We start from the raw sequence: 25,173 nt of genomic DNA on the forward strand, positions 1-25,173 counted from the left end.
CAAGAATGTGGCTACTTTATGATTTGCCATGCCTGAAATTTGAGTTTGCTCTCCCCCCGCTCCCTGTTTAGCCGGTGCAGACCCTGCAGCATATCGCTATGGCAGTCCAACCAGAAGTTGGCAACCTCTCGGGACATGTCCGTGAACACACTGTCGATGAAGTGCTGCTTTTGAGGCTCAATCTACAACAACAACAATGTGATAATGTTGCCATGGTTACCATCTGACAATATGAGTGTGAGCAATTTTTGTAAACTAAAAATTTCCCTAAGGAGGTTTTTGACCAACAGCTCATGTCCCATACTTTACTATGCATAACCCGCGCCCAATTCTTTTAGGCCAAAATAGAGGAAAAAACAATTTCTAATAAAGAAATCTGTCTAATGGCTGTCATTTTACTATTGCACAATGGGTTGTATCAATCTATAACGGGAACCAACTTTTTACAATTAAAAGTTCTGTATTTTAATATTCACGTAAAACATGGTGAAATGTGGTAGTTACACCTAAAAAATGCTCAATCAACTGTTCCCATTCATCAATTTTACAATACCACTTAAAGTCATCAAAGAATGTAGAACTGAGGTTAGTAGACATTATTACACTTACAAAATGCTCAATGAACTGTTCCCATTCTGCTGTTTTACAGTACGACTTGAAGTCATCAAAGAACGTAGGACTAAGGTTAGTAGATGGAAGGCTTGGCAGGTTCACGTCAAGGTTAAGCAGCTGGTGCGACTTTTCTATCAGCGCCTTCAGCACTGGGATTAGGAAACTGTAGTTGTCGGATTCGGCTGTAAAAATGGCATAAAATAAGCCATATCACAATGGTTTTCCTTCTATTTAAAACAGGCTGTAAAATGTACCCAGTCCCAAAGCAAACAGAACCGATCCCAAACCGAAATAAAATTTAAAAAATCCCAATTAAAAAAAACAAACAAAAAACAAGTGTCAAATGATTATTATATCACAATTTAATTTTATTTGTTGATAAACAAATCCCAATTTTATTGATAAAAAAATCCCAAATTTGCCATTTTACCGATTTAAAAAACAAATCCCAATTGACCAGACACCTTTTCCCAAAATGGCTAGAAGCTTACCATGAACATTTCCTGCTCAGGTGAGCTAAACAAAAGTTTATTTTCTTCTTATTCCTATTTTATAATTTTACAAATTGGTTTTCAAGGAAACTCCAGCACCCAACTGTAAAACTGTACAATCAATGGCACCAATGATGACCGTGTTTAGGTGGCCAATCAAAAAGGAGGCCACTAATACGGTAAATTTACCATCAACAGCACCGATAATGACCGTGTTAAGGTGGCCATTCAGAAATGAGGCCAACAAATATAGTATATTTACCATCAACGTAACCAATGATGACCATGTTTAGGTTACCAATCAGCAACTAGGCAAACAAATACGGTATATTTACCATCAACGGCTTCAATGATGACTGTGTTTAAGTTACTAATCAGAAACAAGGCCAACAAATACGGTATATTTACCATTAACACTGTTTAGATGTCCAATCAGAAACGAAGCCAACAAATTCAGTATATTTACCATCAACGGCACCAATGATGACTGTGTTGAGATGACCAATCAGTAACGAGGCCAACAAATTCAGTTTATTTACCATTAACGGCACAAATAATGACCGTGTTTAGGTGACCAATCAGAAACGAGGCCTCGGCTGAACTGGAGATCAGCTTCGTCTGTATCAGAGTGTGCAGACGGGCAGTGGCGATGGCACACAGCTGAAAATGGAGACAGATTTCTTAAAATTGAGCCAATATGAGAATGGCACCGGGTCCCTTTGGATTGGGAAAATTTTCAGCTTTTGACTAATATTGGAAAATTAGTGCGTGTTTTTTTTAAATAACAATGCTTCAAATTTGAGAATTAAAGTGTTTTCAGTATTATATACACTCTGGTTGAACTTATAAAGCTGGATGGAAGATCATATACAAAATCTAAAAAAAAATTATTTTTTTTTTAAATCTTCAATTGATAATTTTTAGGTCCCTTTTGGAAAAAATATATACTTTTTTACATTGGGAATGGGGCCGAATACCAGACCCGATTTTTAACGAAATAAACCCAACATAGCTGGGGAAAGGCCTGAATTCCAAATAATTATTATACATGAATACAAGAATCAAACCTTTTATTACACTACAATAAAGGATGTTGCATAGCAAAGTTAAACTGATGACGATACTTCAGCTTAAAGCTCTTATGAAAGTTCAACAACAAATCAAATCTCTAAAAATGCGTACCTCTAGGTTATGGCGCTGAGTGAAGCTGACTATGACACTGAGGCCAAGATGCACCATATCCTGCCAACCTGCCCCCGTCTGTACGTCCCACACTGCCAACGTATCCAGCAGCGATAGGACGTCCTCCAACAACTACATACCATACTTTACCATGTATTACGAACAGTTTTAAACACGCAAATTTACATTTAACAAGATGGCTTGCGTTATACAATCAAACAATGCTGTTCTCAGTCCTAAGTTATACAATCAAACAATGCTGTTCTCACCATTTAACAAGATCGTTTGCGTTATACAATCAAACAATGCTGTTCTCAGTCCGAAGTTGCAAAAAATTTATTGTGCTATATTTAATTTAGATATTAGACGGGATGTTTGGCATTACAAAAAATGGGTGTGAGGTATACATAATAGTGTGCAATACATGCTTTAGAACGGATTTGAAAAATCATTATTTTTCCTGGCATTAATTTTTAGCGATTCTGTCGGTTGACCCATCCATAAATTTAATGCAAATTCATTTGAAAATTAATGATGCAAATTGAAATCCTCTTTTTTATCCAAAATAAACAAGCAATGAATTTACATGTCCACAAAAAGTTGTTAAATAAAAAAATAATTCAAAATTTTAGTACCAGTCAATATAAATGATTTAACAGTATTTTGCTTTGACCACTGTACATCAGAAGGGCTAAAAAAACACAGGTATATCTCTAGTCGGCAAATTCATGGCACTCTAAAACGAGTCCAATTACAGTATTTATTGGATCATTCAATCTGGATGTAAAGAAATTATTTTTGACCAAAATTGATAATATTGATGAAAAAGTCATAATACCCCTTTGCCATAGACATTGTCAGCAGAGGAATTCTGGGTAAGAAAGAACCACACAAGTTTCATGAGCTGCATTGAGTTCTCCATGTATGTCTGCGTTATGTGACCTGCAAGTGACACAACCAATCAAAATGCTATAAGTTTGGACAATCGACAACGGAAAAACATATGAGACTACAGGAAAACCAGGCTAAATGCATGTGCTTTAAGTGTTGGCCCAGATAAGCCAGTGTAAACAAACGCTTATCAGGGTCAACACTACAATATAAAAAAGTGAAACTCCAGCTGCTGGAGCAGTATTGAATTTTCATTAAAAACAATTAGTTGGTCCTTTATTTAAGGCAAGTGACCGATTGCCCAAACAGTACAAAACAGCACAATACAGCACAATACAAACCAACATAAACACAAGCATTAACTGGATTTTTGTTTAGATGTGACCTCCTTTAAATGAAAAAATTCCTAAAAGTGTCTCCTCTGATTAGCCTGTGCAGATAGCACTGGAATGACAATATACACAAAGGCAATTAAGGCAAGTTTCCCCAGAACAAGATTCATATGAATAAATGTTGACTTGTCAACTGTCAGACATCTTGAACATGGCATAAAGCCAATTTAGCCTTTTCATTGTAAGTGCATTGTAGCCTACGCAGTTAAAAAGTAGTTCACAATATTCCCATTCTAACCAATCTTAACTCATACTTAAAATACAATAATTTAAAGCATCACTTCCACATTTTGGAGCTTGAAAAGCATTTAAATAGAAATTTCACGTTTGCACACACAAACAAAAGACATTGTTATTCAATTTAATGTAACAAATGATAAGCATATGTTTACAGTGTACTTTTTCTTCTTTTTGATGGAAAAACTTGCCTAACATAAATAAGTTTAAACCTATTTATTTAGCTTGATAGCATAGAAAGCCTTAGGTTTATTTGAAACGCTATCGAGATCGTTTCCTGGGACTAGAACCAGTACTTGATGTCTATCGGGGAAATCTAAAGAACGCTATCGCAATGGGGATAGAACCCATGACCTCCCGATGGATAGGCAGACACCATATCCACTACACCACTGCGACTCAAACATAACATAAATAACATCTAACAAAGTATTATTTGATTTTGTTCTTTTAATTTGAATGATTATAAAGAGTTATAGCAAATTTAGTATTACCCTAATCAGTTGACTTTTCATTTGGAATAAAAAGGCTAATGAATTTATTTTCCCAATTTTATAAAAATGCCGATAAAATTCCCAATTCCAAAGCCATGGGCTATCTTCCCAAAAAGTGGGAAAAAAAACCTGGCATCATCCCTGCAGTTGGCACAGGCTTATCTGGGACAACACTTTACTCACATGCATTAAGCCCCGTTTCCCCCGAGCTCATTTATTAACTTTATTTGTTAAAGATAACAAATTGATGATGGGTAAAGTTATTTATGAAGGGTAAACTTATTTCTTAACCTTATATTTAAGGTTTAACTTAAACTTATTTATAAAGGGCAAACTGATTTCTGGACTTATTATGCAATACTCATAATTAGGGGCTGAAATTGGGCCCTTTGGATTGTGAAAAATCACTTTGTTTTTACTTAAACAGGGACATTGTTTTGGTTTATTTTAATAAGACTTACTTCTTTATTGAGATTTAAAATGTTTTAAATATTAAATTTACTGCAGTTCAAATAATACAGCTAAATAAAGAGATGATATTATAAAGTTGAGGTTTATTTTAATTCCGGCAATTTTTTTTCCCTATTGGGCAAATTACTGGTAACAGCCAAATAGTGAAAAATTAGCGCGAACAAATTGAAATAGGGAAAATTCTTGTCATGAAGTGTGTAGATTGGGAAATTGGTGTATTTTAATTCTTGCTAACAAATACTTTAAATTTGATAAATAAGTGTTGTCTACTTGTAAATAGAGAGAAAAAAAGCATTTTATTCTATTACCAGATGAAAATCGAATGTATAACAACGATCGTATAAACTTTACCTTTATACTATCGCTATTTTTAGACCATGGTTTTCCGATCTCTATCTTAAGAATACTATATGTTTCAATGTGACGTCATAGCAAATGATGACGTTGAAGTAAACAAACACTTCGGAGTCAACTTGGAAAACCAGGGCTGTTTCTTTGAATTTTAAAGTATTTTTACTCTTTTTGAACGATAAACGACCACAAAATAATAGGATAAATAGAATATTATGTGAGTTTTGGATAAAGATCAAGTTTATCATGCTCGGCACGGACCATGTTAGCGCTCGGCAAGCCTCGCGCTACATCGGTTCTAAGCCTCGCATGATAAACTTAATCTTTATCCAAAACTCACATAATATTCTCTATTTACCGGAATCTTTCAGTTCTGATGTGCAGGCGTGTAGCATCATCTCCAGCAGACGACGTTTCAACTCCTCCACCCGGCAAAGCAGGTTATTGCCATCGCTTAGCTTGTCAAGCCATCTCAACACCAGGCAGCGTTCCTAGAAATTATGGAGCAAATATTTCACTGACTCTTGACCTTCTCATGCAAGGAATGACTAGAGCTATCAATAGCAAATAATTATATATCTTTAGCCTTCTTTTGCTATGACAAACTAGAGCTATCACAAGCACAAGTGACCTTGGCCTTTTCTGGAAATATGAAGTGAACTTTACCTTTCTTGGAATTATGGAGCAAATAATTAAGTGAACTTGACCTTTTCATGAAAATCTTGAGCACATAGTTAAGTGGCCTAAGTATAGAGAAAAAAATAAAGTGACCTTGGAATGTTCTCGCAAGGAATGGAAATATGGAGCTAACAATTAAGTTGCCTGGGCCTTTTACAGAAATATGGAGGAAATAATTGAGCAATCTTGGTCTTTTGTGGAAAATATAGAGCATGTAATGAGTTGACCTTGACCTAAGTATGGAGCAAATAATTAAGTGAACTTGGACTTTCCCAAAAATATGGAGCAAATAATTAAGTGACCTTGGCACTTTCGTAAAAATATGGAGCAAATAATAAAGTGACCTCGGCCTAAGTATGGAGCAAATAATTAAGTGACCTTGGCATATTCTTTCAATAAATGGAAATACGGAGCTAAGAATTATGTGACCTGGGCCTTTTATAGAAATATGGAGGAAATAATTGAGCAATCTTGGTATTTTGTTAAAAATATGGAGCAAATAATTAATGACCTTAACTTTGCAGGAAATAAGGACCAAATAATATAACTATGAGTACATATGAATTACAATTTATGTCAAGACAATGAAGTACCAAAGCTAACATTTATGCAAATCATATTTATTTCGCCTATCAAATGGAGAGTCACGGGTTCCATCCTCACTGTGGGAGAGTTCTTAGACCTCCCCCAAAGACACAAAGTACAGCAGTGTTCTGTCGTGGATGCGCCCTTGCGTCATTGGCGCAAAAATAAAAGATTTGTCCCCACCCGTTTTCTGTATATGGGTCCCCGGGCGCACAGGAATTAGGAATAAAAACGAATTGATTCAATTTGTAAGTCGGTAAAGTACTCGAGTGAATGTGTAACTAGAACGAATTATTTCATTGGACGTGACGTCATTTTGCAGCCAATGGTTAATTAATTTTAATAACACTTTATTGCAATGGTAAGATTATAACAACCAATCAGCTGATATCAAGGAAATTTTCACACCTATCAAAATGGTGGAAAGTGACCGGCCGAAGAAAACAAAATCCATTTTAGTTTTTTACTCCGGCAAGTAAAATTAGAAAATATGACGATAATAATAACAACACCCCAACAGAGTCTTCCCAAGTCCCAACATAGTTTAGCAATGACAAAAAAGTCTGCCCCTAAACGTACATTCCAAGCAACTTGTCTTCCAAAATTGTCTTGGTCATTGTTTGACAACAACAAAATGACATGCAGTTTGTGCATAAAGCACAAAAAAGAAAACGCCTTTACTTTTGGTAATTCTAATTATCAAACAAGTACTTTGACACGCAATGCTGAGTCCAATGACCATAATTCTGTTCAAAGTTTTGTAAATATAATGACAATTGTTTGACAGTTTAAAAAAGTTTTTAAAATGTTCAAGTTTGAATTAGAATGTTACATCCTGTGGACTGGCTGTAAGAAGAAATCAAGCAAATTTAAGAGTGCAAGTAAAAGGTAATTTGTTTCTAAAAATTTGATTCTGCTACAAATATATTTCTGTGTCCCCAGATTTTTCCTTTTTGTCGCCACTTTTTAACCCTAAAGGGTCCTTGTCCCCAACAGTAAAGATTCACGGCAGAACACTGGTACAGGTTCTACCCAGGGAATGGACTCAAGTGTGTTTCAATAAGCCTAAGGCGTTGAATGCAATCGAGCTTATACACTGACCTTCCAAGCGGCCTGGTCTGAGCCTTCCACGCCTTTCCACATCACGGTAAACAGAACAATGAGCAGATTCTGACACAATTCCTCCGTGTCCTCAACAATCTTCATCATAAAACTGCCCCGCAGTCCAAGACTGTCCAGCATGCGCTCCATGTTCTTAGAATCCCGCTCCGTGTTTGTATTATCTCGCACTGTGGTTGCATTATCTCTCTCTGGGTTTGCTGCTAAACTCAGACGGGGATTCGACCGTGATGGTGTTATTGAAGTTTGTGTATCAGCTTTAAGTTCTGAACGCATCTCGATGCTTTCACCTTCATTTTTGACAGGCTTTCCCTCACTTGACAATGAAGTTGTGCTTTCAGCCTTGGTTAACGGTCTCCCACGAATCCCAGAAGAATTTAAATCCTCCATGCTGGCACTTGAGCTTCGACTTATGTGGTGAAAATCATCTTCGTTCGCTGTCAGGTTCAAGTCAAAGTAATTCTTCTGCTGCAGATACATCGGGGTTGATGGAGTCTCTAAGGCATCTGAAAACTCGATCAAAGATTGAGAGCTCCTGGATCTAAGATTCAGGGAGTCTGGATGTCGCACTGGCGTGGTCCATGCCGCATCTTTGCCGCGCACTTCATCACCTTCCCTACGATAAATCACATGATTATCACAGTCTTTATCACAGTCGGTCATAATATCACGCTGAGAATCACAATGAACACTTTTTGTGGTGGCTTCACTAGAAGTTTCAAAAACTTCACTTTCTTCAGTGTCTAAATCATTTCTGTATAAATGGTCTTCCCCAGTTTTTAAATTGCCCATCTCTTCTTGCACTAACTCAGTTTCCAACATGCTTCTCTCCCCTGATGAATTCTGCACTTGCTCGCTTCCCTTAGAAATGTCAGAATCATTTTCCATCGCTGACACAAAAGTTCCCTCCCCTGACAGCATGCTACATTCATGAGTTCCCTCCCTTGAATCGTTCAAATCAAAAGCCTCAACTTCAAAACCATCTTCAATCCCTGAGATAATCTCCGATTTAACAGTCTGGAAGTTACTATCATCACCAGTCTCATCAAAATCAATCAGATCTGACATTCCTTTAACATTTTCCGCCCCAATGGATTTCTCAGCAGACGCATTTGTCGACTTTGACTCCAAAGGACTGAGGATGAATAGATGGGTGAGTAACTCCTGCCAACCGATCTGCTTGGCAAACTGTCTGGCCGACCCAGCGTTGGAGACAAGAATGGAGAGTAGCTGACGACTGGCCTCCAGTTTGATATCGAAGCCACTTCTGTAGATAAGCTGCAGGATTGCCAGCACGGCACCATACATGTGCGGAGACTCTGAAAGTAACACAGTATTGTTTACACCATTTTTGGGATGAATAAGGCTGGAACCCTTTGAATTGGACAACAATTGCATAATTTCTGTGCAGGCTCTTAAAGTAGCACATTTGCCAATAATATAAGCTTTGTTCTGTGACAACAAGGCTTTATGCATGTGCATATTAGTGGCGTTCCATCAGGGACGACACTTTCCGCCTTAACTGAATTATCCTTAAGAAGTGACCTCCTTTAAACAAAATCCATAAAAGCAGAAAGTGTTGTCCCTTTTTAGCCTGTGCTGTCTCCATCACAACCAACCATCCTCCATCTCTCTCTACCTCCCAGGGTATCCCTTCCTTCTCTCCCTACATCCCACCTTCGAACCATCCCTCCCTCTCTCACCTAAAACCTTCCCTTCTTCAAACCCTCCCTCTCTCCCTACCTCCCATCCTCCCTTCTTCCAACCCTCCCTCTCTCATTACATCCCACTCTCCCTTCTTACAACCCTCCCTCTCTCCCTACCTCCCACCCTCCCTTCTTCCAACCCTCCCTCTCTCCCACCCTCCCTTCTTCCAACCCTCCCTCTCTCCCTACCTCCCTCACACCCTCCTTCCAACCATCCCTCTCTCCCCTCCCTCTCTACCTACCTCCCACCTTTCAACTCTCCCTCCCTCCATATTCACCTGTAAATGTGACCTTCTCCAGGAATTGTTCTCCATATTTCTGACTCCCTCTCTCCCTGCTGTCCTCCCCCTCATTCCCTCCCTCCCTTCTTTCCCTACCTGATTTCCTGCCTCCGTCCCTTGCATCCCTCCCTCGCTCCTTCCCTAGCACCATCCCTCCCTGCCTCCCTCCCTCCCTGCTTCCATTCCTTCATCCATATTAACCTGTAAATGAGACTTGCTCCAGGAATCGTTTGATGGTTGGTCCAGAGATCTCCACACCCTGTACGAGGCTGATCAGACCAAGGTATCCGCAGTCAACCAGACGCAAGCGTGACTTGCTCTTCTCGTAAACCTTGTCAGACCTCAGTAGCATGTACAACACCTGGGAAAAATTTAAAACTTTGAACTTAAATTTAATTGTATGCTGATTGAATTGAAAGCATAAGGATTATTGAAATGCTCTTGATTGTGTTTCCTAATTAACCTGTCATCCCAGATTAGCCTGTACTGATGACTTTGGGTGACCCTAAAGAATTCTCACACAGTGGGGATCGAACCCAGACCTGTGACCACCCTGTCACTCTGCGGACACCTCATTAAGCCACTGTGACCTGAGATTCACATGCAAAACATTTGAGCTACGCTCTTGGAAAATGGCGCTTTAGGCATGTTCATAAAGTGTCGTTCCACTTTTGTGAATTAGGCACAGGCTAACCTGGGTTCACATTTCTGCCTAGACAGGATTTTGGTCTAGAAGAGACTTCCTTCAAACAAACAAAATCCATAAAAAGTGGAAAGTCTTTTTGATTAGCCTGTGCTGACTGCACAGGCTATCTGGGATACCACTTTATGCACATGCATTACGCATGGTTTTCCGATAGTGTAGCTCATTTGTGTTTCTTTGTTTGTTGTTTAACCCAGCCAGAAAAATCCCAGACCACAACAAGGATTGAACCCGGGACCTCCCGGTTCCAAATCAGACACTCTACCACGTCGCTATAAAAGCTAGCTCATATAGCAAGGCAGTATAAGTTCTCCTTACACGGAAATCTACTACAGTTGGTTTATTTGAATTTTTTCCTGCTTTCAACAACATTTAAGTTATATCATGGCTACCAGTTTCCATTGTCACACTCTTCCTGGGAAGTTTATGGTTTACCAGAACTCAGTGTAGCACGATGAAGAACAAAGAGTACTTATACTGCCTTGATATATGAGCTAGATTTTATAGCAACATGCAGGGTAGAGTGTCTGCCTTAATACCAGGAGAGCCCAGGTTCAATCCCCATTGTGATCGGGGATTTTTCTAGCTGGGTGACATAAGTACACACTGAAACCGACAACTACCCTACTTTTATCAGATATTGGGGAATATTGGCACACAATTTATGTTTGCGAGCAAGCAAGTAAACCTAGGATATACATATGTGTTCTACTAACTTAGTTATAAAAGGAAAAAACAACAAAATATCTGGGAATTCCAAGCAGAGTAGTTATTCTGAGAATAACAAGGAAAATATTTTACTGAAAAAAACAAACAAAATATATTTATGTAAATGACAATCTTTATTGAAAAACATGACCCTTTGGGAAATAACCCTTTTGAAATCACAATTATATGCATAACACATAAACAAGTTCCATAAAGGGAATTACTGTTTATTTTTAATTAATCTAGTTATAACAAGAGATGTGTTTGTCAGAAACACAATGCCCCCCCTACTGAGCCGCTTTGCAAAAAGTTTTTTTTTATTATATCCATTAAAAAAATATTACTTGCCTTGTGAAAATAATCTGTACCTGCAAAATGATATAAAATAGAAATTATCTCCTTTAAAGCTTGGATTTTGTTTTTTGACCTTTGACCTTGAAGGATGACCTTGACCTTTCACCACTCAAAATATGCAGCTCCATGAGATACACATGCATGCCAAATATCAAGTTGCTATCTTCAATATTGTAAAAGTTATGGCCAATGTAAAAAATTTCAGACGGAGGCACAGACGGACTGACAGTTCAACTGCTATATGCCACCCTATTGGGGGCATGAAAAGTGATATATAAGAATATGGCAAGCATATCGATCCCCCCTCCCCATATTAAAATTATATCAAGCAAGTTATTACACACAGACTTTATTGTAGAAATGCTCAGTTAAACAAGAGCACGGCATAATGGGTGCCACGCTCGGCTACGGGTGCAGTTTTGAATAAATGAAAGCTTGTCAGAATCAGGGATCATATTTTCCCGCAACATCAATCGGTCCGGATATAAATGGGGAAAAGTATCCGAAAATGTATATCCGAAATCATGAAAAATTACGTTAAAATATATACCATTGATTTTGCCATTCATGAAGGTGGTATAATACAGGTACAAGTAAAATTTCCTTAGGCATTTTTTTAATGGAACTAGTTTTCTCAACTGGTTTTATCATTTGGTAATTAATTGTTGTTTCGTGTGCTGTTTTATCAGACTTTTTTCATCGTTGTCAATATTATTAATCTGTGTTAGTCTATACCGATGTTTAATTGTTGTCGACTCGATAATAGCTTACAAACATGCACTGAACCAAACAAATGTCTGTGCGTAGGTTGGCTACTGACAACAACAACCAAATATTTAATAAATAATTTGTTGTCAAATAACCCACGGCCGATAGTTTATATGCGTAGGGGTTTAATCACAAGAGCGAAGCATTTGAAACCACGCATCTAATTTTCTGGTCGTGAGTTATTCAACAACAAAGTATAAAGTACACGAATTATTTCGATTCTAACACGGTTTTACTAAAGATTTATTCAATGTATATTATTTTTCTTGTGTACTATTTTATGTGAAGTTCCGCCCATAAAAATAACTTTCGGCTGTCGATCAGATCCACGACTTTCATTCATATTATATTACCGGATTATTACGCTGGTGGAAAATGTATCGGCATGTTTTGTTAAGTTACAGCGCGTGCATTCAGACGCGTCTTTTTGGATGCATCTTTAATCCGCTGTTCACAAGTTTTTGATTCTTGGTCTGACGCACAATAAACCGGTCCTGACCGGTTTAGAGACTGCAGCGAATGATTATCACACCTAATCGAGATAAGAATGTCATTAGGGTGTGTTAGCATGTACACTGTGTAATCGATTTCATGACATGGGAATTTTAATAGCAAACAGAATCGGACCGACTGTTTGGGATTTCCAATCGGTCTTTCATGACCCCAATCGGTCTAGGACCGACAAAACCGAAAAAAATATGATCCCTGGTCAGAATAAATATATTTTCTTTTTTAGAGGTCACAGTGACCTTGACCTTTGACCTAGTGACCCCAAAATGAGTGTGGCGTATAGAACTCATCAAGGTGCATCTACATATGAAGTTTTAAAGTTGTAGTTGGAAGCAGTTTGATTTTAGAGCCAATGTTAAGGTTTTAGCACGACGCGGACCGCGGACGTCAGACGGCGGACAACGAGCTGGCTATGACAATACCACGGGTTTTCTCCGAGCTAAAAAGGGGGCATAACTTAAATTTTCAATTTCAATGTAGGATAATAAGATATGCATATGACTCATTCCATATCATTAGATACAAGTATTGCAGGTATGATAAAAGTTAATTAAAAAGTGTAGGAGTATTACATTATTTAGTCATGCAAGTTTGTATCTATGGATGGGCAGAGCATTTAACAGACAGAAAAGTTGAATCCAGATAACCACTTTTCTATTTTCTGAAGGGGTGTTGAAGGAGTGTAAGTTTTATTTTAACTCGTTCTTGGAAAACTGTGCATAGTGCACATGTGTACAGTGCCATTCCAGATTAGTCTGTGCAGTCTGTACAAGTCATGTGTACAGTGTCATTCCAGATTAGCCTGTGCAGTCTGTCCAGATTAGCCTGTGCAGTCTGTACAAGTCCAGATTAGCCTGTGCAGTCTGTACAAGTCCAGATTAGCCTGTGCAGTCTGTACAAGTCCAGATTAGCCTGTGCAGTCTGTACAGTGTCATTCCAGATCAGCCTGTGCAGTCTGTACAGTGTCATTCCAGATTAGCCTGTGCAGTCTGTACAAGTCCAGATTAGCCTGTGCAGTCTGTACAGTGTCATTCCAGATTAGCCTGTGCAGTCTGTACAAGTCCAGATTAGCCTGTGCAGTCTGTACAGTGCCATTCCAGATTAGCCTGTGCAGTCTGTACAGTGTCATTCCAGATCAGCCTGTGCAGTCTGTACAGTGTCATTCCAGATTAGCCTGTGCAGTCTGTACAGTGTCATTCCAGATTAGCCTGTGCAGTCTGTACAGTGCCATTCCAGATTAGCCTGTGCAGTCTGTACAAGTCCAGATTAGCCTGTGCAGTCTGTACAGTGTCATTCCAGATCAGCCTGTGCAGTCTGTACAGTGTCATTCCAGATTAGCCTGTGCAGTCTGTACATGTCCAGATCAGCCTGTGCAGTCTGTACAGTGTCATTCCAGATCAGCCTGTGCAGTCTGTACAGTGTCATTCCAGATTAGCCTGTGCAGTCTGTACAGTGCCATTCCAGATTAGCCTGTGCAGTCTGTACAAGTCCAGATTAGCCTGTGCAGTCTGTACAGTGTCATTCCAGATTAGCCTGTGCAGTCTGTACAGTGCCATTCCAGATTAGCCTGTGCAGTCTGTACAGTGCCATTCCAGATCAGCCTGTGCAGTCTGTACAAGTGTACAGTGCCATTCCAGATCAGCCTGTGCAGTCTGTACAAGTGTACAGTGTCATTCCAGATCAGCCTGTGCAGTCTGTACAAGTGTACAGTGTCATTCCAGATTAGACTGTGCAGTCTGTACAAGTCATGTGTACAGTGTCATTCCAGATTAGTCTGTGCAGTCTGTACAAGTCATGTGTACAGTGCCATTCCAGATTAGTCTGTGCAGTCTGTACAAGTCATGTGTACAGTGTCATTCCAGATTAGCCTGTGAATTCTGTACAAGTTAATCAAGGACAACACTTTCCAATTTTATGATTTTTTTCATTTAAAGGAAGTCTCTAATAAACGAAAATCCAGTTTAGGTGGACAATGTAGTCCCTGATAAGCCTTACGCACTGCACCAGCAAATCATGACACTTTACACACATGCACGCACTGCACCAGCAAATCAAGGATGACACTTTACACACATGCATAAAGCCCAGTTTTCCAAGCACAAATTTAAATTAACAAATGAATGCAAAAACAAAGCTTACTTAACAAATGAACACAATCATGAATTCCCACAACTCTACCTTGACAATTTTCTCGTAGTACACAATGGTGAACCCTCGCAGAGTAAGCAGACCGTAAAGCATCTCACCGATGTCGGGCTCGAACATGAGGAGATACAGCTGATCCTGCTTCCTGCACACCTCCAGCAGATTGATCAGCATGTCAAGTGTCTCAGTGATCTAGAGAAATCAGGAGGAAAACAAGAATATAAGTGAAACTGATGGATGCTCCCTGATGATGCGCTTTGTCAATCTATGTGTTAATAACCACCTTAAAAAAATCTATTATTAGCCTCCGTGACCTTGACCTTGACCCCAGTGACGCCAAACCTCATCAAAAGGTAGAGGTCCACGCAAGATACCTACATGCCAAATATATAAGAGATCGGTAAAATATTGAAGGCACTATGAGAAACTGTAACAAAATTGTGATGGAAATATCTATTATTAGCCTCGGCAACCTTGACCCCAGTGACATCAAACCTCATAAAATGGTAGAGGTCCATGCAAGGTACCTACATGCCAAATATGTAAGAGATCAGTAAAATATTGAAGGCACTATGAAAATTTGTAACAAAATTGTGACGGAAAAATCTATTTTTTTCCTCTGTGACCTTGACCCAAATGACCTCATCAAAAGGTAGAGGTCCATGCAAGGTACCTTCATGCCAAATATATGAGAGAACGGTAAAATATTGAAGGCCCTATGAGAAATTGTAACAAAATTGTGACGGAAAAATCTATTATTAGCCTTGGTGACCTTGACCTTGACCCCAGTAACCTCAAACCTCATCAAAAGGTAGAGGTCCATGCAAGGTACCTACATGCCAAAATGTAAGAGATCAGTAAAATATTGAAGGCGTTATGAGAAACTGTAACAAAAGTGTGAAGGAAGGAAGGAAGGAAGGAAGTAAGGAAGGAAGGAAGGAAAGAACTACAAACTGGCAACTATATGCTCCCCGAAAATTTTCGGGGAGAATAAATATTAAATGCAAAAATTCAAATAATTTAACACAAACACATAGACAAATGACCGACTTAAATTCCTCATTTTTTCCCCAGATCCAAAACTTTCATGCCAACAAATATAAATGACTTAACATTATTTAACCCTTTACCACTTAGATATGTATATGCTGTCCCTTAGAAAGTTACATTTACCACTTAGATATGTATTTGCTGTCCCTTAGAAAGTTACATTTACCACTTAGATATGTATTTGCTGTCCCTTAGAAAGTATCATTTACCACTTAGATATGTATTTGCTGTCCCTTAGAAAGTTACATTTACCACTTAGATATGTATTTGCTGTCCCTTAGACAGTTACATTTACCACTTAGATATGTATTTGCTGTCCCTTAGAAAGTTACATTTACCACTTAGATATGTATTTGCTGTCCCTTAGAAAGTTACATTTACCACTTAGATATGTATTTGCTGTCCCTTAGAAAGTTACATTTTATTAAAGACCTTTCTTACTAGATCCAAGTTTTAAAAGGCTTCATTTCCAACCCTAAGATACTGATGAGCAGCAAACAGCATTAAACCTGAACAGACTGCAAGTTACTCGCAGGCTGTTCGGGTTTTATGCTGTTTGCACATAGCCATTTTCACTTTGCCTCTGAGTGGAAAAGGGTTAAAGGTCGTGGCCTACGTACCATATTCTCCTCCTTGCTGGCCATCATGTAGGCGAATATCGCAGCCAACTCAATTACTGTGACCTTTTTCAGTATGAAGTACTTGACGAGCCCCATCAACGACACACGGATGATCCTCGCATCTTCCTCCGACAGGCCACTAGAAGTGCTGGGGAGATTTTGTGGATGGATTTATTTTATGCTGATTCAGTATGTTGTTTTATTTAGCAGTTATTTTAAATTATGACTCCGTAAGTGTGTTATTAATATCTAAGATTTTCAAGCATTTTGGATAAGTTTTTTAAAACTGAAACCGTGCTCTGGAAAAACTGGGCCTTAATTCATGTGCGCACAATTCAATTGAATATGTTTGAATGACAATTTGTTGAAACTTGCCATGATTGAAAAATGTATGTCCCAGTGTTAGAAAATGAGTACTACCTGTAAAACGTGCGTATCACATCCAAAACATACTGGACACCAAAGATTTTTCTGAAATATCTTTTGTCATCTTTAATGATGGTGGAGAGGTACTGAATATGACCTGAAACAAAACAGCACAGAGTGTTAGTCACTAGAAGCTCAAATCTATGACCTGTAGTTATCCTTTTCCGTCTCAGAGGCAAAGTGAAAATGGCTTTGTGCAAACAGCATAAAACCAGAACAGCCTGCGAGCAACTCGCAGTCTGTTCAGGCTTTATTCTGTTTGCTGCTCATCAGTATCTTAGGGTTGGAAATGAAGCCTTTAAAACTTGAATGTTGTAAGAAAGGTCTTTAATTAATTTAAACTTTCTAAGGGACTACACATGCGTAAAAATGTGTGTCTAAGTGGTAAAGAGTTAAATCCATCACAAAGAGGAGAAGAAAAATTATAGAAGAATGGTTCAGGGCAATAAATACAAAATCCTTTATATTCTTCAGCATGAAATTTTGTTGGTTTTTTAATGACTATTTGGAGGAAATATAAATTTGTTGATTTCTGAATTTGGAAAAAAAAATGAATGCGCTTGAGTTAAATATGAGGATCAGTCAACCCGCACAATAAATTAAAATAATTGTCCCATGAATAAAAATTATTTAACAGTATATAAGACAATAAGAGTGGCAGCAATAAGTTAAAGATCTGGTGTGACACATTAAATGCTAACGTTCTTTTTTTTCAGTCAATTAAATAGAGGATATTTTTTGGTTTCGGTAGACAATCGATTGTAATTCACGAGTGATCAGAGAAAATAATGTTTTCGGGAGTGGCGCAGCTACGAGTGCAAATATGTATTTTCAATGCTCACGAGTGAATTAAAATCGATTAACTACCGCACACAAACAAATTTTCTTTTTTTTTAAAGTCTTTTCTACCGTTAATTTCACTTTTTTTAAGAGTACACTGGAGAATTTTGCTGGAATTATGACGTCATTACGTCACTTAAACAAAGTCATTCCACATAAAAAAACAGCAGAACTTATTGATAATTTTTACTGTTATTTGTCTTTGTTTGAAACAATGAATTATCTCTTTAAAATCACTGATATTTACCTATAAACCATCAAAATGCATTTAATAATAGGTCATCATATAAACATGATTTATGTCCATGTTCATGTGGACCGTGTATGTTTTAATAATTTTACATCAATTTTATAAAACTTATGTTTTAATAATTTAACATCAATTTCATAAAACTTATACTATTAGTCACAAGTGATTCCGTACCAATCCTGACATCAAAGTTGCTAGAGCTCCAGATACGAAAGTCAAACAGGATGTACTGGTATACATGCTGCACGAGCGTCCGGTCTGAGGCAGCCGTTGCCTCTATCAACAGCTGGACCGCCATCAGTACGTTAACATCTATCAGGCTCCTGTCCACCTGCAGAAAAATTCTCAAAGATTTCTAAAATACTCTTCATGGACTTCTAACCCTTTACCAATTAGATACGTATTTTCATGCATGTGTAGTCCCTTACAGAAAGTTATTTTTAATTTATGACCTTTCTAACTAGATTCAAGATGTTAAGGATTCATTTCCAAACCTCAGATACTGATAGCAGCAAACAGCATAAAACCTGAACATACTGCGAGTTACTCGCAGGCTGTTCTGGCTTTATGCTGTTTGCACATATCCATGTTCACTTCGCATCTGAGTGGGAAAGGGTTAAACAAATATTCAATTGTAATAACGTAAAGAATATTCAGTTCCCAGTTCTCATACTAGTACCAAAGCAAGCTTCATATACAATCCTGAAAAGTTCGGCACGCAGGGGAGAGGAGAGTAGAACGAGGCTGTTGACCTTTTCTTTCTGGGAAAACAGGGGTTTAATGCATGTGCGTTAAGTGTCATCCAAGATTAGCCTGTGCAATCCATACAGGCTTATCAGGGACAACATTTTCTCCCAAAATTGTACTTTTGTTAAGAAGATATTTCCTTCAAACAAAAAATTCCATAAAAGCACAAAGTGTCGTCCATTATTAGCCTGCGCAGACTGCCCAGGATAATCTGGGACAACACTTTGTGCAAATTCATTAACAATCCTTACCTTCTGTAGTAGAGCCCCTATCACTGCAGCTCCGTTCGTCTGAACAAACGTCTGCTGATTGACCAGTTTGGTCTGGATCATGTTGCGTAGCAACGTCAGGAAACCTGCCACCTGGTTCTGCTCAAGCTTCATGTCTGTATAGACAAGAAGATTAACATCAAAACTATATGGGCCGGGCTCCTGCATAGTATAAATAGCAAGCAAAACTTCAGCAACAAATCCATATTAGTGACCAATTTTGTTATAAATCTGGTATGGAAATTTATATGGAAAAAACTGAGATAACCGCTTTTCGAAATGGCGGTCCTCTTTGCAAATACGAACACTGGTTTTATCGCGGAAATGAAATCAAAGTATCTTCCGTTTATAAATATTTGGGTATATTGCTAACATCAAGTCTCTCATAGTCATCTGCCCACTCAAAACTAATATCACAAGCTCAAAGAGCTCTATTTTCGATCAAATCATTTCAAAAACCTTTTGGCTCAGGCTTTTTCCGCCCTATGCCACGGGTCCGAAATTCGGCCCCATTCCCAATGCAAATCTGGTTGTTTTTTTCCCAATTGAAAAAAAAAATCCCAATTCCAAAAAAAATTTTTTTTTTTTTTTAAACCTTAAAATATATAAGTTAACCTCATCCGGTGTAGAAAATAGAAATATTGCATAATTAAATTATCTGCTGCCTTGATTTTTTTTTTAAACTGTAAAATATGTTAATGATTATTTAAGACTTTCCTTATTTTCCTCAAAATCCGGCGCTTTGCGCGATTTTTTTCACCTCAAAAAAGGCCAGGCCTTTTCCCCAAATTCAGATTAAAAAACCTGCACTTATCACACATGTTCATAATATTTTGTAAAATTTTAATAATAAGTTATCAAAATAGTCTTTTTTTACCAGTTAACGGCTTCTTTGAAATATAAGAAACACTATTTACATGCGATAATTTTTCCCAATTGAGCCAACTTTGCGATTTTTTTTCCCCCAAAATGGGAGTTTTCATGACGCGAAATTCCCAAAATTCCAGTGTGGTGTTTTCCCAAAATGGAGCGGAAAAAGCCTGTGGCTATTTTTCAACTCCAGACTCATTTAAAAATTTTGACTCTATGGTGAAGACAATTCTTTGTTGTGCGTCCCAAATTTGGGGCTATGAATATGTTGATTCTATTGAAGCTGTTTAAAACAAATATTGCAAAGATATACTGCACGTTGCAAAAACCACAAACACGTGTATGGTTCTAGGGGAATGTGGTAGATTACCGTTATGCACGACATACTTTATCAATTGTATTCGATACTGGTGTACTTTATTAACCATGCCATCACACAGATACCCAAAACAATGTTACAATATGTTAAAATCGCTTGACGATATAGGCAGAACATGTTGGGTAACCAAGGTTAAAACTTTCTTATACAAATATGGCTTTGGGTTCATATGGATAAGTCAAGATGTCAAAAACATAAATAACTTTATTAGACAGCGTGTTTAGACAGCGTGTTATCAATTGCTGTACGCTAGACTGGTACGCTTCTGTTGAAAATTTGAATAGATGTTATCACTATAGCCACTTTAAGTCTTTTAAATATTGAGAAATACTTGAGACATTTATTTCAAATACCGTACAGCCATGTCCAGGTTTAGATTATCAAACCATAAATCAAATATTGAACTCGGTAGACATAGTGGTATATTGAAAGATAACCGTATATGTAGTTATTGTCTACAAAATTTAAACACATTAGTTATTGATTGTGAATTTCGTGCCTTTTTTAAATGTCATAAATATGATGATGTTAGAAATTCATATTTGTTTAACTGGTATACTAATGGTACTGATCCTCAAGATTTCTATGTCCTGACGTCATCTCAAGATGCTGATATTGTTAAGAAAGTCTCTCTTTATGTGTACCACTTGATGTTATTGATATCTCATGAAAATTGAAATTTGACACAACTCTAACTCTTATAACTGTATTAATGACATGTATTTTGGGCCAGAGGCCTGTATTTACAAATAAAGAATTCTGTTCTGTTCTGTTTAAACAACTTTAAAGCCTCGCGCCATGGTTCTAAACTTGATCTTTATCCCAAACTGACATAATATTCTATTTTTCCTATTATTTCCTCCTTTTTTCCATTAATAATTATCAAAATTAAAATCACATTTTTTCATGATTTTGTTTTTCCGTAGTTGACAAAAAAAGTTTCTCTAATTTTTTGAAAAATCCAAATCTGATCTAAAACTACCAATAGTATATAGCTCAAGATTATACGATCATTGTTATTCTATTGATTTTCATCTGGTAATTAGATAAAAGAGTGTAAATTATCGTCCCAGATTTGTCATTGAAAAGCAAAAGAAAATAATGTTTCCTTACAAAATGATCATTTATCAAAGAAATAAGACCTAAACAAAGAAATTAGAACAATAAATGACTCATTCTGGGAAAACAATGCTTAAAGCATGATCATACAGTATTGTTCCATATAAGTTTATGCAGTCTGCACAGGCTTATCAGCAACGTCACTTTCTGCTTTCATGGACTTTTTCGTTTAAATGAAGTATTTTCTAAACGCAAATTCAGTTTAGACAGAACATGTTGTCCCTAATTAGCCTGTGCAGACTGCACAGGCTAATCTGGAACAATATTTTATACCATGCATTGAACCCTAGCTGTTTTCAAATAGAGAGGCACATTATTATATGAGCCGGGCCATGTGAAAACATGCATGAAGCTAATCAGGCACGACACTTTCAACAAAGATTGGGTTCTTGTTTTGAAAAGACTTCTTCAAATGGAAAAATTCCATAAATGTGCAAAGTGTCATCCTTGATTAGCTTGTGTGGTCTGCACAGACTGATATGGGCCAATATATATGCACATGCATTAAGCAAGGTTTTCTTAAATTGCATCTCATACAAGTATACAGCATAACTTCAGCAAACTTGATTTGAAAATGAATAAAAAAAATCAAGACTCCATCCAAATGTATTGGAAAGTTGTATCAATATGACATCATTTCGAAAAAGTTATTTGAAGAAAACTGGAAAGGTAGTGATTAAACTCGGAAACTGTTAATTATTAAATTAAAATCATGCACAAGCAAAACACTATGATGTTTCCTTATAAATTATCACTTATCAAAAGCAGGGGCTAAACAATCATTCCATACACACTAAAAACATTTTGGCAAGATAATGAGGAAACAATCAAATTCGTTGAATTGATATCCCCTGCCAATATGCTTCTGGACACAAAAGTATTATATTTGACACTCAAAAAAGCATTTGTTCAAGATACAAATGGCCATAACTGCGTTATCAACAGATGGTGTACAATGCCATTTGGCGTGCATCATTCTCTTAGCCATATACATGCTCATACCAAGTTTCAATGAAATCCGCCAATTTAAGCACTTCGAAGATATGGCTCCGGACGGACGGAAAGACGGATGGACGGACAACGCCAAAACAATATCCCTCCTCCTATAGCGGGGGATAATAACTCTGAAAATTTATGGTACATGGGAAATAACTCAGTAACCTGCGTAAGAGCTACTTGGCAACACCACCCACTGGTCCGTCTCCACGGGCTGCAACAGGTTGCTCATAGCAACCCCGTCGCTACTCTTCCTCAGGGGAGGTAAGGGAGGTAAGTGGAGTCTGTTCACCTGCTCCAGCAGGGGGAACAACACCTGTATTCCACCGATGCAGTTGATCACGTCCTAAAAGATAGAATATAGATACAATATTAAGCTACTGTAAAATCATTATTGTATGTGAAAAATTACTTTTTGCTGATTTTATGGTCCACCAATCCGCAAATATTACACAAACACATCAGAAATAACCAAAGCAAATTCCCCCTTTTTTTAATAAAATCCACAACATTTCATGCTGAAGAAGAATAATGATTTCACATTAGAATATAAAAGTTCTTGCCTATGTAACTTATTAGACTCACAAGTTTGATTATAAATACAATATTCAGCCACTTAGATTTGAGCCTCAATTTGGCAAATAGGGGCTTAATGCATGAACGTAATGTGGCATACCATATCAGCATGTGCAGTTTGCACAGGCTATTGACCTGTGCAGTTTGCACAGGCTATTCAAGGAGGACACTCTACGCTCAAATGGAAATTAAATCTGTTCTAAACAGAATCCAGTCTTGGCGGAAAGTACACATTCATATTTAGCATGAACACTTCACTCACAAGCATTTAGCCCTGTTTTCCCAGAATGGGGCTTAGTTTTTTATTTTTCTTTGGCGTGATCATATGCTGCAAGTGTGGCTGAGAGGGGTGGGAATCTAATAACCTGAAGGAAATCCCATGGGTCTGGTTGGTATGGTTACCACCAACCAAACATGCATGATCCAAAGTGGGAATTCCATAACTTTGCAACACATAGGTATCAATTTTAAAGTATTTGTGAGCCAAAAAAAATCACCAATTTCCCCAAGGTGAAGATCGCTGTACCACCAGCCAAACATGGACGAGACTAAAGTGGGATTGAACCCAGGTCATTGAGTTGAAAAGCACTGTACAAATCTCTGTGCTAACCAGACAGCTTTATATGTTCACAACCATTTACAACCAACACAGCCTTAACATTGTGAGGAGTAAATACTTAATGTCACATAAATTAGCGAATTCCTGATTTTGTGAAAAAAGGGGGGAAAAATTTGTGTGGGTCATTTTTCAACATGTTTGTGTTAAATTTGTTGATTGGTTAACCAATTAAATCAACAAATCTTAATGTCCCACGAATAATACGGGCAAAAGCCCGCGAAGCGGGCGTTGACCGTTCATATATATGAAAATTTAGACCATAAATTACATAAGAATGCCATATAGGGATTCGTCTCAAAAAAATTTGCCACGCGACGTATATTTTCGCGATGCTATTTATGACCTTGAACAAATCAAAAACACTTTGACATATGCTAAATCACATGTAAATACATACCTCAGGAAAAATTATATCAATGACATCATAATTGTGTAGCGAATTGCACTAAATATTCTCGCATTATTTGTTTTTCTTCGCAACCGTTCCAGAATTAAGTCATTACTCAATTATCTCTCCTGAATGCTCTTCTTCAGTGGGTATAAGCCGAAGACTGGTCCACTACATATAGTGACAGTCTTTACCAAACACAATTTAGGTGAACATAACCCGTCTTTAATATATTGCCGAATCTCAGATTTCTGTCGAATTTATTTGCTTTGATCTTTTCGATATCTTAATGTTATTATTATCCTGACAAGTCACAAACGCTTGTTAAAAAATTATTTGTATTAAACATTATAGTTGGCATCTCTATTCTTCCAGTATTCTCGCGGTATTTCAATAACGACACCCTACTGTTTATTTGTCAGAATTTGTGACGCATTTTCCATTCGCTCTCAGAAAGAAGTTTTACTGAGCAATATTCTGGTAAGTTGTCAATGTTATCCACCAAAAACACATTTATTCACAAAATTTAAAGATATTCCGATCTAACATTTTAGTCTTTTAGCTTTAATTTTTAACGTATTTACACCTCGTCTGCTCGCACTTTACCGATATCCCGAACGGTTACATATCACTATAATTAGTTTAGACCTAAAACAACAAAATCCGATACCGTTGGATTTTCGTACCACAATCTTACGTAAAAAATCTTCCAGATTCGAAATCAACAAAAAACAAGACATTTATAAATTGTCTGCATTATTGATCAAATTTTAAGATATTTGTTGGTTTTCCGTTTTTAGAAGCTGTTCTGCTAAGGCAAGAGCTGGGCATCATACAAGCCATTCTATCCAGCAAAACTGACAGTTTTGGTTTACAGAAATCAGCAGAGGAGGGATTCCTGAACTTTCAAAATTTCCAATATAATACACACAGTTATTATCTGTGGTGATCTTTATTGGTTCTGTTTGTTTACTTGGATGGAACATGTGTGAACTTTTATAGAACTTTGAAAAGTCTATTATGTCTATCTATAAACAAGGGACAAAATTGTCACAAAACCAGGTTTTCATTGTGAAAAAAAAATCTGATAAAGGGAGAAAACTCAAACTGAACTTTTGATATGACCAAAAAAAATTAACCCCCTTTGTAAGTTTTTTTTTTTTTTTAAATCTATTTTTAGTCGTGGCGACCTTGACATTGGAGATATTGACGTGAATCTTTCGTGGGACACACCGTCCCATGATGGTGAACAAATGTGCCAAATGATTTTAAAATCTCACAATGAATGACATAGTTATGGCCAGGACAAGCTCATTTATGGCCATTTTTGACCTTTGAACTCAAAG

At 37.4% G+C, this 25,173-nt stretch overlaps 1 protein-coding gene across 1 annotated transcript in view; it reads right to left on the reverse strand.

Annotated features, from left to right (window-relative positions):
- Positions 1-25,173, reverse strand: part of LOC127847281 (neurobeachin-like protein 1) — a 124,093-nt gene that overhangs the window by 35,811 nt on the left and 63,109 nt on the right. The window contains exons 22-35 of the mRNA XM_052379086.1: positions 22,410-22,590; positions 18,863-18,996; positions 18,039-18,195; positions 16,769-16,871; positions 16,349-16,496; positions 14,712-14,870; positions 9,692-9,851; positions 7,486-8,822; positions 5,480-5,612; positions 3,124-3,227; positions 2,286-2,417; positions 1,643-1,763; positions 610-794; positions 33-182 (exon numbers count right to left, since the gene is read on the reverse strand). Coding sequence (XP_052235046.1) covers positions 33-182; positions 610-794; positions 1,643-1,763; positions 2,286-2,417; positions 3,124-3,227; positions 5,480-5,612; positions 7,486-8,822; positions 9,692-9,851; positions 14,712-14,870; positions 16,349-16,496; positions 16,769-16,871; positions 18,039-18,195; positions 18,863-18,996; positions 22,410-22,590 — 3,204 coding nt within the window. The remainder of the gene's footprint in view (positions 1-32; positions 183-609; positions 795-1,642; positions 1,764-2,285; positions 2,418-3,123; positions 3,228-5,479; positions 5,613-7,485; positions 8,823-9,691; positions 9,852-14,711; positions 14,871-16,348; positions 16,497-16,768; positions 16,872-18,038; positions 18,196-18,862; positions 18,997-22,409; positions 22,591-25,173) is intronic.

The sequence above is a fragment of the Dreissena polymorpha genome, chromosome 10, assembly GCF_020536995.1.
Source record: "Dreissena polymorpha isolate Duluth1 chromosome 10, UMN_Dpol_1.0, whole genome shotgun sequence".
NCBI lineage: Eukaryota > Metazoa > Mollusca > Bivalvia > Myida > Dreissenidae > Dreissena > Dreissena polymorpha.